We start from the raw sequence: 15,236 nt of genomic DNA on the forward strand, positions 1-15,236 counted from the left end.
TTATTCTCTGCATTTGACCCATCACCCTTGATCACCCCCTAGGAGGTGAGGGGAGCAATGGGCAGCAGCGGTGGCCGCGCCCGGCAATAAGTTTTGGTGATTTAACCCCCAATTCCAACCCTTGATGCTGAGTGCCAAGCAGGGAGGAAATGGGTCCCATTTTTATAGTCTTTGGTATGACTCGGCCGGGGTTTGAACTCACAACCTACCGATCTCAGGGCAAGTGCCCAAACAAAAAATCCCACGTGTTTGTGATTAAGTCTCAGCAAAAATGAATAGTAGTTATTTTAGAGTTCATATCCTATAGACCAGGGTAATTCAACTGGTGGCCCAGGGGCCAAATTCGGCACGGGAATGAGACCAGACCAGACCATTAATTCAAAATAGCCACCGTTTGCTCTGATTACTGCTCTGCACACACCTGTGCAGTGAAAACCATTTCAGGTGACTACCTCATGAAGCTCATTAAGAGAATGCCAAGAGTGTGCAAAGCAGTCATCAGAGCAAAGGGTGGCTATTTTCAAGAAACTAGAATATAAAACACGTGCTCATTCAGAGATTTGATACCTTCGGTGACAATCTACAATATAAATAGTCATGAAAATAAAGAAAACGCATTGAATGAGAAGGTGTGTCCAAACTTTTGGCCTGTACTGTATATATATACATATATATATATATATATATATATACACATTAGGGCTGTCAATGTTAACGCATCAACGCATGTGATTAATTTTTTAAAAATTGCGTTATCGTGTTATCAATGGAATAATATTAATCACAGTGTTTGTTTTGACCGCCAGATGGTGGCAGGCAATGATCACGTCGCATGCCAGAGTGATGATAGTTAGAGCGATGTGATTTGCGCCCTTCAAAACAAACTCAAAAGGAACTACAGATACAACTGAGGTAATTAGTTGGTATTGCAGCAAAAGTCTTTCTTATCATTGCGCACATCAAGAATGGCGTCACTAGCATGAATGCTACATGGACAGCAAACAGAGGACAACTAACTATGCTGGCTGAGTTTACTTGCGTTTAACACAGATCACATATTTCCAGTTGTTTCATTACAGCACGTCCGAAAAGGAGTAAGAATAAGCAGAGCTTATTTATTGCTATACCTTTTCAAAACATAGCAAGATACTGTACATCTATATTTAGTTTGCTATCCCTTCCATCTGAAATAGAAATAGACTGACAGATATTGAAAAGTAAGCTTTAGACAACCGGTGAGCCTAACTCCGTAATAAACTTATGACGTCTCTCGGGCCGAACAGAAGACGCCGGCGGGCAGCACTTGGCTCACTAGCCAGAGTTGAAACAACCCTGGTATAGTGGTTTGGAATCCTGGTTTTCACCCAGGTAACACAGATTTAACTCAGGTATGGAAATTAGTTCCTTCAGATCAGTACTACCTGATTCATTTCAACCTCACAATGTTATTTTTATATGAGGTTAATTATGGTAGTCCCCCTGAGTGTGGCTAGTCATCTTGCATTTTCAGTCTCATATGGCACAGCAGTTTAGATTCCTGGTATGATAATAGGTTCTTTTAGATCAGCACTACCTGATTCTCCTCAAACTCATTGCATTATCTATCATCCCAGTTAAACTAGTATGAGTGTTTTGTCGAAGGTTCATGTAGGCAAGTCAACATTTACAGGCATTGTCATATATTTACAAGTGGTTAGGATACTTGGTTGTCAACCAAGCAGCCCAGGTTCTACACGTCTGGGTTCTACTAGACTAGGAGCTAGAACTGCAGTCATGTGACATTACTAACACCTCTTGACCAGTCAGTATGCAGTACTACATATCAAACACAATATGTTTATTTGTCTCTTGAAAAAAGACATATAACGTTGTAGATTGTACTGATTTCCGGCTTTGGCAAAATCTGATAAAACAGATTCGAATATAAATAATCCCTATTCAAAGACAGCCTGAATACTGACAATACTATGAATCAGTAGGGATGATACTTGAAACCAGTTTTCCCGGTTGTTCTTTTTTTTAATTTTTTTTATTTTTAATTAATTTATTAATCAATCAACAGAACAATACACAACAATACCACAATAATGCAATCCAATTCCAAAACCAAACCCGTCCCAGCAATGTTAAGAATAACAACAAACAGAGCAATTGAGAGCAATTGAGGACACACAAACATGACACGGAACAATACAAATGTAGTGAAACAAAAATTAACATTATCGACAACAGCATCAATATTAGTAATAATTTCAAAATAGCAATGATTAAAAAAAAACCTCATTGATATTATCATTAAAAACATTAAAAAAAAATAATAAAAAAATTAGAAATGAACAATAGTGTCAGTGGCCCACACCTGCATCACATCTCACAAGCTTGACAATACACTGTGTCCAATATTTTCCACAAAGATATAATAAGTCATATTTTGGTTCATTTAATAGTTGAAACAAATTTAAATAATTGATCCCATATTCAAATATATGACTCATTATTATCTAAACTAAATGCAGTTTGTTCTACTGATATCATCTCCATAGCTTGTGTATACCAATCAGTATGAGTTGGACTATCAACAGCTATCCATTTTTTAAATATTACCCTTTTTGTTATTATGCATATTGAAAGAAAAGCATTTTTACTCTTTGATGACACATTACTAAATTGATGTAGATCCCCAAGAATACAAGTTTGCAGTGTCATTGGGATGTTTATATTAAGGAATGTGATTGCTTCTTTTGTTGTTTTCAACCATAACTCTTTTATTCTCTGACATTCCCACAATAAATGAACAAGATTTCCCTCAGCTGCCCGACACTTCATACATAACTTGCTATCTACTACACCAATTTTAAACAGCTGAGAAGATGTAAAATACTATCTATTCAATATCTTAAATTGAGTCAGTTTATCTTTAATGATTCTAAAGGGCTTATTGGCATTTTTCCAAATATCATTCCATGATATGTCTCTTTCATCTAAAATGTCCAAATCCATCATCCATTTCCGAACACATGCATCATTTGCATTTCTAGTGTGGTGTTCATTTATTATTCCATAAAATAGTTTAATTCATTTCTTAATTGTATCTTGATTAAAAAGTGCATCTTCCAGTTCATGGCTATTTAAAGACATACTTTCAGAGGATATGCATTTATTTACAGCGTGTTTTAAAGAGATACAATTTAAAATGATTTCTGGGTACATTATATTGTTCAACTAAATCATTGAACGATTTAAAAGAGTTTTTATTAATAATATGATGAGGTTTAGTAATACCTCTGTCTTTCCATGTTGTCCATTTAACCACATTTTTATTAATTATGATAATAGGATTGTACCAAAACGGTTGATTTACAGATTTCATTGGGTTGATTCCTAGTATTTTCTGGCACAGTTTTAGAATGTTAAAGGTGGCTTCTATTGGACTCTGCCTCAATTCATTAGGTATTTTTTTAATATAATATAAGCTCCCCACATCAATGTCCAAATTCATTAACATATTTTTTTCTATGTTGATCCAATCTTTATCTGCAGAAGAATGAAATAAGTGGCTTGCTTGTTCACAATCGAAGGAGATATAATAATGTAAGAAGTTTGGTAATTGTAGTCCTCCTTTATCTTGTGTACAAGACAACCTTAAGTATGAACATCTGGCCTTCTTTCCACACCATATAAAATGTGATATCATTGTATGTACTTTCTTAAACCAACTTTTTTAATTAGGACAGGCATCATTTTCAGTATATAATTAACTGCTGGCAGTATACTCATTTTTACTATGTTCACACGACCCCAAAGTGATATTTGGAGACGTGACCAGCGTTCCATTTTGGATTCTATCTTATTTTTTAAATGTTTAAGATTTAGATCTCTACTTGCATAAAGGTTTGGTGTAATATGTAGTCCTAGGTATATGATTTCTGCCTCTTTCCATTTAATTTTGGAGTTCTGAACTTGTGATTTCTTGCAGTGTTTATTAAGTGGTAATATTTCACATTTGTCCCAATTGACTTTATACCCTGATAAACAGCCATATTCAGTGATGACATTATTGATATAGTGAAGAGAGGAGTTAACATGTGAAAGGTAGAGAAATATGTCGTCACAATACATCGACAGCTTATTATACTGAGAGCCAATTTTTATACCATGAATATTATGTTCACTTCTTATTTTTGCAGCTAAGGGTTCAATAACCAAATTAAATAATAATCCAGATGCAGGACATCCCTGTTTTACTCCTCTTTTTAATGAAAAAGGTTCTGAAATATGATTATTGGTTTTGACTGATGCCATGGGTCTTGTATAAAGCATCTTAATCCATTGTATAAAATTATCTCCAAATCCAAATTTACGTAATGTGCAAAACATAAATGACCAGTTTATGCGGTCGAATGCCATCTCCGCATCAACAGTACATACTGCTGTGGGATAAGGGACACTTCTAGCATAGTAAATAACATTGAACAATTTCCTTGTATTGTCTGAAGATTGTCGACCTACCATGAAGCCAGTTTGGTCAGTATGAATTAATTTTCCTATTACATTTGATAATCGTGTGGCTAAGATTTTTGCCAATATTTTATTGTCCATATTGGCTAGGGATAAAGGACGATAATTACTGCAATTCAATGGGTCTTTATCCTTTTTATGTATCAATGAGATATGAGAAAAATTGAAGGTTGGAGAAAACAATTGTTTATTAAACGAAGATTGGTACATTTGTAATAATAGAGGAGACAAATCTTCACTGAATATTTGATAAAATTCCGTATTGTAGCCATCAGGGCCAGGAGATTTATTTTTTGCAAATGAATTTATAGCTTTTTGAATTTCCATTAATTGTATAGGTTCCTCCAGAAATTGTATGTCATGCTCTGATAAGGATGGCAGTTGTATTGCGTCTAAATATGATTGCATAGCTTCTATGCTACAATCTTTCTCAGGCTTATATAAATTTGTATAAAATGTTCTAAACGTTTCATTGATTTGCTTGGGATCAACAGTAATACTACCATCTGAAAGTTTAATATTAGATATATGATTTCTAGTCATCTGCTTCTTTAATCTTAACGCAAGGAGCTTTCCAGCTTGTTCGCCGTATTCATGAAACTTTAATTTTGCCCTATTAATTTTATATTCAACCTTTTGCTTTATTATATTATCATATTCCATTCTTTGTTTGCAAAGTTTGATCCATGTTTCCTAATTATACTGTTTGGACAATGTGTCCTGCAATTGTTTGATTCCATTCAATAATTCATTTTCTTCAGCACGTTGTTTTTTATTCTTAAAGCTTGCAATCCTAATAAGTTCTCCTCTTACACAACATTTAAGTGCTTCCCATATTGTGGAAATGTCAGAGACAGAATTTTGGTTATTTTTAATAAAATCTGAAATAAATTCTTTAATTCGTAATTTATTTTCCTCACTGTCTAATAAAGAAATATTAATTTTCCATTGTTTGAATTGGAAAGCGACATTGATTGATTGATTGATTGAGACTTTTATTAGTAGGTTGCACAGTGAAGTACATATTCCGTACAATTGACCACTAAATGGTAACACCCGAATAAGTTTTTCAACTTGTTTAAGTCGGGGTCCACTTAAATTGATTCATGATACAGATATATACTATCATATATACTATCATCATAATACAGTCATCACACAAGATAATCACATTGAATTATTTACATTATTTACAATCAGGGGTGTGGAGGGGGGTGGGTGGGGGGGGGGTATGGACATCAAGTAGTGGACATAGAGAGAGAGAGAGAGAGAGAGAGAGAGATCAGAAGGCATAAGAAAAAGAAAAAGTATCTGCAGGAGGAAAGCTTACGTCGATTTGAATTGGACTATGATCAGAAATAATTATTGGGTGAATTTTAGCCTGCGCGTTTTCTACAATTGCCTTAGGAACAAAGAACATATCAATTCTTGAAAATGACTGATGTCTGTTTGAATAAAAAGTGTAATCCTTCTCATATGGATTTAAGGTTCTCCAAATATCTATTAGGTTAAGAGTTTGCATTATTTTCAGAAGAGAAAAAACAGATTTCTTGGGTTTAACGATCTTACCAGTTTTATCAATATTTGGATTTATTGTTAAATTTAGATCTCCACCCATAATTATATCAGAATCAACATAATCTGCCAATTTGAGCTCCATGTCACCAAAGAAAGAAGGTTTATCATCATTGGGTGCATATAAGTTTACCAATGTGATATTGTTATTATCTATATAGCAGTTAATAATCATATATCTACCCTCTGGATCTAAAAATACACTATTTATAATATAGTTAATCTTTTTGTTAAACATTATAGCAACACCAGATCTTTTAGAGGACAGTCCAACACCAACTATCTCACCAACCCATCCTTTTTTCAGATATTTTAAATGTTCAGTTTTAAAATGGGTTTCCTGTAGAAAAGCTATATCAGTAGAAAGGTTGTTTAGATGCTTTAGAATTTTTCTTTGTTTCACCTGTTCATTTGCACCTTTTTACATTCCAAGATATAATTCTCAAACATTTTCCCGGTTGTTCGATAAGAAAAGAACCGAGTCCTCGGACACGAATCCCTTTTTGAGAACCGGTACCCGTTATCGAGACCACTATAGTAAAGAAAAAGAGTTGCTTCTTTATTCGAATCCGTGGGAACGAATCCCGTCCCGACCAGAAATGCCCCGTGTGACATCACAAGAAATGACGTCACGTAGCTCAGTCATTAGGAGCAGATAGCGAAAGCAGGAAAAAATGGACCAGAAAAAGCACTCCAAGGTGTAATAAAATTCAAAACTAAAGGTATAATCCACTGAATAACTTTACTGAGAGATTTGAGCAGGGTACAAACACATGACCAACACTTTTACGACCAACCGGAAACATAGCAACCAGGCTAGCAACGCACCTCCTTTACGGCAGCTGTCGCAACGTTCTTAAAGCAACCGCAGCACATACATATATATACACAACATACATCTCCCTTTTTTAACTTTTGTTTTTCTTTCCTTGTAAACAAAACAAAATCACACTGTATATGTGTTGTCTGTCTAATTATAAATAATGCAGACAAGGCGTGTTGACTGAGTTCTTGACGTTTACTTTCACAGCGTGCTCATAACCTCATTCTTAGCTGCCGGTGGCGACATGCAACAACACTTTTCGGGGCTACTGCGCATGCTCGTGACTCCCGTTGCATGCTGGGTAGTGTAGTTGTTATTTTCCCTAGCTCATAACATCACATCTTTCACATATAAAGAAAGATTTTAACTCAATAAAGTGTATTTGTCAAGACATGGACTAAGATGCAGTTTCCTGCGTGTGTTGCTTTCCCGAGATGCAAACGAACTGAAGCCGACATGGCGTGCAGGTGAGGACATTTTTAATATTTTAACTCAAAAGGGTATAAACAAAAAGCGCTCACAGCGGAGGTAAAAAACTTGACTATGAAAACAAAAGGCGCGCACAAAGGCGGAGAACGATAAACATGAAACAAAAACTTACTTGACATAGAACTGTGAACACGGCATGAAGCAAAACGATGATAACGTGCAGAGCATAAATATGATGTCGCCAGAAAGACCAACAGAAAAACAATGGACTTAAATAACACAGACATGATTAACAACAGGTGCGTGACTCAAAACGTGAAACAGGTGCGTGACATGACAGGTGAAAACTAATGGGTGACCATGGAAACCAAACAAAACAAGGAAGTGAAACCAGGAACTAAAAAAAAGAGTCCAAAAACCAAGCAAAACAAAAACATGATTAACACAGACATGACAGTATTTCTTTTTTTAGCTTTAACTTTTCATTTTTTAGCATTGTAACCACATTTGCAAACAACTTTTCTCTTCATAGAATTTTCTTTCAATAAAGAAATAAAGTGCAAAAATGTCAAAGCATCATAACAAACAGTTATGTCAAATAGCAGCAGAAGTGCACTTTTTGGAGAGCTGTATTATTTTCAGTTTTGTGCCCAAGGGACTGATTTTATTTAACACTATATTACTATTTATACACCTATAGTGATCACAGAGACAGAGACAGGTTGTTTTTGTGTTACTGTATATATTTGTTTTTCTGAAAAATCCCACTTAATATACTTTGGGTAACAACAGTCAGTATTTATTTATTTTATTTTATTTTTTTAGGGGGGTTAACAGTCAATATTTATTTATTTATTAGATTTTATTTTTTTCTTATATAATAAAAGTGAGCTTTTGTTAAACCAAATATTGTGTGTTTTTTTCCATATACAACAACCTATCTGGACTCGATAAGAGAATCGATAAGGAATCGGTTCGATAAGAGGATTCGATAATAGGCTCGAACTCGATAATTTCTTATCAAACATCATCCCTATAAATCAGTGTAAAAAAGAAAAACGTAATTATGTAAATACTGTACTGAACAGTTTAGACGTGCATTTTAAGTGGTTACCTCAATTCAACACATATCTACTGTAAACTTGTTTGTTTTTTTACAAAAATAAAATGCTTAAATAAGGGAAACTTGAAATGAGATAAATGTTGTCTGAAACGATATGGTGAAAAATACATCTTGACATTAGTTTACCTTCAACGAATAAGTGTGCGGTGGCAGTGACCACACCTACATCATTGACTGCGGTGCAGGTGTACTTGCCAGCATCTTCCATCGTCAGATAATGCATCTGGAGTGTCTGGTCTGGGTTCACAAGATACCTGTGCAAAGACAGATGTTAGTTTTGTTAATGGGCTCTTAATTAGATGTACTAAAACTTGGGTTTACACATTCACATCACAGATTATATTGATGGTCAATGTGCAAAAAAGTTTATTGGCAGAATTTTCTAATTTAGTGGATTTTGCTTAACATAGTTTTATGCCACCATCCAAACTAAAATCCACCAATCAGAAAACCGAGCAGATAGATGGTTTTGAACTTTGATCAATAGTATATTAAATATTATCAAACATGTATTAACAATATGTCTCTTTGGAATAATCTTAAATTGTATCTAAAATAAATATAAATAATGAGTCTATATACAATCTATGGAAACTAAACAATCCTTAATTTCAGTCACAGGACTTTTAAAATATACTTACTCACTTGCCATTACAGAACAGATGTTTGTAACAATCTATCAGTTTACTACTTCACTGCTTATTTGTCCATATTTTGATTTATGGGGTGCCTGCCCACTTATCAAGTTACTGTTTGGCGAAGAATATTGTTTAGAGAATACTTGTAAGAAAATGCAGTTAAAGTACTGTTTTAAGAAAAGATACAAGTTGTTTAGGATGTTTGTTTACCTTTATGAAGCAAGAGCTTGCTGCCAGTTAGCAAGATCAACACAAAGTCATAGCTAGGGATGTAACAATTACCTGTAGTAATGATAAATTGTGGTAATACATCAGACCGTTAAAATTACCCTTTTAAATTCTAATTATTGTAAAACTGTAATTGATAAAGTGCGTTTGATAAACTCACAGCACAGTGATATTGCTCATTTCCTGGAGAAGCAGCAAGTGTGCTAATCGTTAGCTAGCTTAAATGCTAACATAAAAACAAGACACATTAACGTCATTGTCCATTACAAATGTCATACCCCAATCTAAAGTTGTATCAACACATAGCTGTTTGCGCAACTAACATATTATATTGTGTACATTGAACCTACAGAATGTGCCTACATAGGCCATGTCCACAAGAACACGGATAGTTTTAAAAACGCATATCTGGGGTTAAAACCATCTCCATCCACACAAGTGTAGTTTCAAAGCTGTCAACGTGTACACACAATTGCATAGGTCAGCTGTCATGCACATTTTGTCCAATCAGAATCCTGGAAAAGCAGCCACAGCTAAAGCCCACAGACGTGCATGTGCATCTGCAAAACTCTCATAGAATTATAACGCAGTTAATCATCAATATATGTTTAGTTTTTTCTGCCAAGAAAAGTGCATTGTGTGTGTAAGTTTATTTATTTGAAATCTTGGTTAAAAAAATTAAATTTTTGTGTGTAAGTGCTTTTTGAGCACACTCAACAATATCGCGATAATAATGACAACCGTGATCATTTTGGTCATAATTAATGTGACCAATCGTTACATTCCTAGTCCCAGCTATCCCATATATCTACTGAAAGAACTGAAAAAATATTATTCTTAAAGTACTTTTAGGAAAGCACTGGTACTTTGTTATTGTACTGTGTGTAGTATATTAGCTCTGATCAGTTGTGCATGTTGTAGTTGTCAATACCTGCCATTGGGCAGTGGCCCCTGCTCTCTGCTCCAGACCACAGCAGGTGGAGGGTCACCTTTTGCTTGGCAGTAGAACTGGGCAGACTCCCCCATTCTCACCGACACGTTTTCCGGCTTCAGCACCAAAACTGGTTTTGCTGCAGAAAGGCAGATATTATCTTCATGTGGAATTGCATTTGCACTGCACTACACTCAAAAACATTGGGCCTTATTCACAAACCATTCTTGAGATTCGATTTTTATTTTAGTCATACAAATTTTCTTGTAAAGAAAGTGTAATTTCTACACACACAGCAGTATTCTTACCAATGTATAGTACTTTTGTGAGTGTTCAAATGTGTTAATAGATGTACTGAGCTATGCTGTCCAGTAGATATCTTGTTTTCTTACAAGAGGTGTGTGAGAAAAGAATGTTTTCTTACACTACACAGTGTAATAAAACAAGGTAACAACTGGACAGCATAGCTCAGAACACATTCGTGAAACAATTAACATCTTGTGTTTTATTTGCAAGTACTGTACTGTATCATATAGTAGATGTTGCACGCAGTTGCAATTCCAAGACTTTAGATGGCAGTCGTGTAAAGACTACAGTCAGGAAGTCTTGTCTTTTGTTGAGTCCTACAAAGTGTTTGAACTGTAAGTATTGTATTTATGCCACACCAGCTGTTGATTGTAACGTGCGTCTTAGTTGTAGTTTTCATTATCAAATTTGGAGGTGTTGAAATCAAAATTTAAATTAGAATTAAGATGGCACATTTTAAAAAGTAGAGCCTTACTGTACTTTTAAGCGCCTTCTTCGTGCTTTGTTGGTATGGAGTATTGTCATATTACTTAGAGGCAGTCCGGCTGAGTCAGCTGAGTGCTTGGCTGCTTGTTTCCTGGCTAAATGCTTGAGCCGGTGCTGAGTCTGTGACCCAATGTGAAGTCACGTACAACAATGGTATCAAAATATGACGTTTGATTTTACAAGCCTGCAACCAAGAGTACTGACAGACTTCGGTTGATACCTATAAGATTATCGAATTACTCATCTAGAGTGTTAACGTGTTAAATTATTTCAAAAATGTGTTCTTAAGTTAATTTCTAATTGTAGGTGTGTTTTAATTAGCATAGTGTAAGGAGAAAACTGTGACGACCGGGTGCGGTTGTGCGTTCTCTCAGGAATGCAGATCGGGCTTCGGACACAGCTTGCAGGTAAGCAATGATTTATTAAAGCATAAATCAGACAGTAACAAATAAACACGTGCTCATAGCACTAAAAGTACAAAACTAAAAGAGCTAGCGTGGGAGCTAGGGTAAAACACTAAACAGAGCCTTTCGCGTGGAAGCTAGCAGGCTACCAGAGCCTTTAGCGTGGAAGCTAGCAGGCTACCAGAGCCTTTAGCGTGGAAGCTACAAGGTTACAGAACAGGAACAGAAGTCGTCAACTGTCGTGCGAACACAAACTACGATGCAACACAGACTGAATGAAAAGGCAGGCTTATATAATTAAGACAATAATGAAAAACAGGTGTGCGCCGGGAACACCCGCGGCAGGTGAAAGTAATCAGTAACTATGGTAACCAAACTCAGAAGTGCTTAAACAGGAACTAGAAAGAGAGCAAGACTAACAGAAAAACACAAGTGACTAGAAAACGTAAACAGAAATATGATCCGGGCAGCGGATCATAACAAAAACATTGATAGTTAAAGTTAAAGTTATAGTACCAATGATTGTCACACACACACTAGGTGTGGTGAAATTTGTCCTCTGCATTTGACCCATCCCCGTAATCACCCCCTGGGAGGTGAGGGGAGCAGTGGGCAGCAGCGGTGCCGCGCCCGGGAATCATTTTTGATGATTTAACCCCCAATTCCAACCCTTGATGCTGAGTGCCAAGCAGGGAGGTAATGGGTCCCATTTTTTATAGTCTTTGGTATGACTCGGCCGGGGTTTGAACTCACAACCTACCGATCTCAGGGCGGTTGTGAGTTCAAACTTATAAGAACATGAGATGGAAGTGTCATGTGCACATGAAAATGCAGTTCTTTTTTGTTTAACGATAAATAGCCTTATTTTTTACAATTCTCACCAAGTTAAATACAACTAAATGTCTTATGTAGGGAACAGGGGGCGTCATCTATGCTAATTAAGAGCTGCAGGCTAATTATTAGGTTGAGCACAACAAATTGTGCACCGAACTTTTCCTAAATCCCACTTCGAGTTTCTCTTAAAGGGGAACTGCCCTTTTTGTTGAAATTTTGCTCATCTTATACAATCGTTATGTAAGAAAAGAAGACATATGTTTTTGTTTTTTGATGCATTCTTTAAATAAACATCATTAAATAAACGTAAATAAAAGTCTGCTTCCAATTGAGTCAATTCTGCCCAGAAAGCCCTCTAAATAACCATCCAAAAAGCACCAACAATACTCTTTTTACATTTCGTGACTTGAATATTAACCAAGTATGACTGATACTGTTATTATAAGCGCTAACACATTTTTAGCAACGCATTGTCACGAGCTAACGAGTTTGTGTGGCTAGGTTGACATCATCAGCTGGTGAGCTGCTTTTTCACCTTTGTGAATGTCTTGCGTTTTTTAAATTAATGCGCCACCGTATGCTTAAAATGGTCAAAATATGTAAATATTACATGTTATTTTGAATGTCCCTGTTACTACATTATAAATATACTTACAGTGTGTATATACAACCTTAAAGGGGGTGTTTGAATGTTTTTTAAGCGCTTCATAGGCATAATATCCTAAATAAACTTCAACCAACAATAGAGCGACTCCCATAGGCTAAATTGTACGCAAACTTTGGCTCGCATTTATTTACGAGTTAGAATGCATTAAAAAAAATATATAAAAATTATTGTCTTACATAAGGATGGGGAATGATAGGCAAAAAATGTTTTTAAAAGTGCAGTTTCCCTTTTGGAGCTACAGGTTAGTTGGTGCCAATGAGCAAGGCTATTGTTAAGAACATATTTTGTAAAGCAGGCCCATTGTGTACAAATGCTGTATTGCCAATTAATAATAATTTGAAATTGAGACATCTAACCAAGCACAGACAGACGTGCTGCTCTGCTCTCTCGCACTCCCATAGTGTTGCTGGCCACACACACATAGGCACCAGAGTGGTTCTTCTTCGCAGGATCGATGATAAGCTTCCCATTCAACTCCTGTAGTACAAACAAAACACCCTCATAGTAAGTACAGTGGAGAAAGACATCACATCAAAAGGAGTTGAATGATATAACAAAAACACAATAAAATCTAACATACCGTAGGGCGCACCGGATGATAAGGCGGACGGTCGATGAGCAGGTCTATTCAGTATCATTTTCATACAAGAGGCGCACCGGATTATAAGGCGCATTAAAGAGGTAATTTAGTGATTTTTTTTCCTACAGTTAAGACTTCCTTGTGGTCTACATTATGATTTCCCTCTGCATGAAAGTTTAAAATGAGCATATAATAATGAAGTATGAACAAGAATGTTTTAATGTAGACACATAGAATCATCATCCTGGTGTGATTATATGCATCAAGTGTTCATTCAAGGCTAAGGCAAAATATCGAGATATATATCGTGTATCGTGACATGGCCTAAAAATATTAAAATATCATTAATAAAAGGCCATATCGCCCAGCCCTACATGTAATGATGGTCAAAATGTTGCATAGATTATGTTTTACAGACTATCTTCAATTTGCTTTCTGAACGTCTCTTCAGGATGATCTTTTTTCCGTGGCTTCACTTCCGCAGCGTCTTCTCCCGTCATCGTTGTTGTACAAGTAGTTTTTAGCGTTTACCATTGAGAGCTATAAGTTAGAACTATATGCTACTTTATAGCAGAAATGGCAACAGCGGAGGATGGATGCCTCACAACAAGAGAATAAAGAAAAGAAGGAGCTTATTGGCTATACGGTGCGGACTACAGTGGCAGTAGCGCGCAAATTTCGGGATTTATGCAGATCCCAAATACACATCAGCAGGTACCAATAGGTAAGAAAAAATGTTTTTACATAATATTGGGAAACAAAACGGCAGATAATGTCTCCTAATAGCTGCCATTTTAGGGTCCTTCCATAATAATACCCATATGTTGAAGCACAGCACATCTGACTACGTTGGCCATAATGCGCCGACAATCCACTAAGCTGTGCGGCTTTGTAGTTTCCTAAAGTCGCACTAAAACATTTTTACAGCTTTTTGAGCGACGTGTGTAATGTTCTACATTCTCAAAGAAACATCAAAAATTTGGGCATGCTTTGCTAGCGTCATTTATTGAACAGGCGTCAATCTGCAATCCAAAGATTTATTATGTGTGACTGCCCTCTACTGGTCACACTTCTCATTGCACCTTGTACAAAATACACTTGCTTGGAAGTCGGTAAGCAAAACCAGAATTAATCTGTACATTAGGCGCAACGGGTTATAAGGCGCACTGTCAATTTTTGAGAAAATGAAATAATTTTAAGTGCGCTTTATAGTCTGAAAAATATGATAATTAAAGTATAACTGCATTTTGAACGGAATTCCAATAATTGATCAGTGTAGCCCACAGTGATGTGTTGATGTCGGTTGATCCCAACTTATTTTGGGTTAAAGAAACTTTCAAAAGACAATTTGTGCTGTGCTTGGGGCACACTTTATAGTGGAAGTCTGGTTCGTTCAGTTGTTGGAAATGCTTTGGAAGAAAACAACTGAAAGCCCACAGTACAATTGGACGAGCACTATTTCTTGGTATTATCTACTGTTATTAATAATAGCAGTCAAATTCTACAATAAATAAAAAAATGCATCAAAATCACGAAAGTTGCAGTAACTGATGACACATGTAAATGGACTGAGGTTGCGCCAATCGATTGACCACCGTTTAGTATTTTTGTGAAAAAGTATGAGATCAGCCATTGCTGGTTATTGCTACACCTTTCAATGCAGATCACAAAATCCAATCCCGTCTGGTTGATAC

General features: G+C 36.0%; 1 protein-coding gene across 1 annotated transcript in view; it reads right to left on the reverse strand.

Moving 5' to 3' along the window:
- The window catches only part of LOC133650234 (roundabout homolog 1-like), a 63,463-nt gene that overhangs the window by 29,286 nt on the left and 18,941 nt on the right, over positions 1-15,236 (reverse strand). The window contains exons 4-6 of the mRNA XM_062047243.1: positions 13,319-13,439; positions 10,266-10,404; positions 8,595-8,722 (exon numbers count right to left, since the gene is read on the reverse strand). Of these exons, the coding sequence (XP_061903227.1) occupies positions 8,595-8,722; positions 10,266-10,404; positions 13,319-13,439 (388 nt within the window). The remainder of the gene's footprint in view (positions 1-8,594; positions 8,723-10,265; positions 10,405-13,318; positions 13,440-15,236) is intronic.

Source organism: Entelurus aequoreus, linkage group LG05, assembly GCF_033978785.1.
Source record: "Entelurus aequoreus isolate RoL-2023_Sb linkage group LG05, RoL_Eaeq_v1.1, whole genome shotgun sequence".
NCBI lineage: Eukaryota > Metazoa > Chordata > Actinopteri > Syngnathiformes > Syngnathidae > Entelurus > Entelurus aequoreus.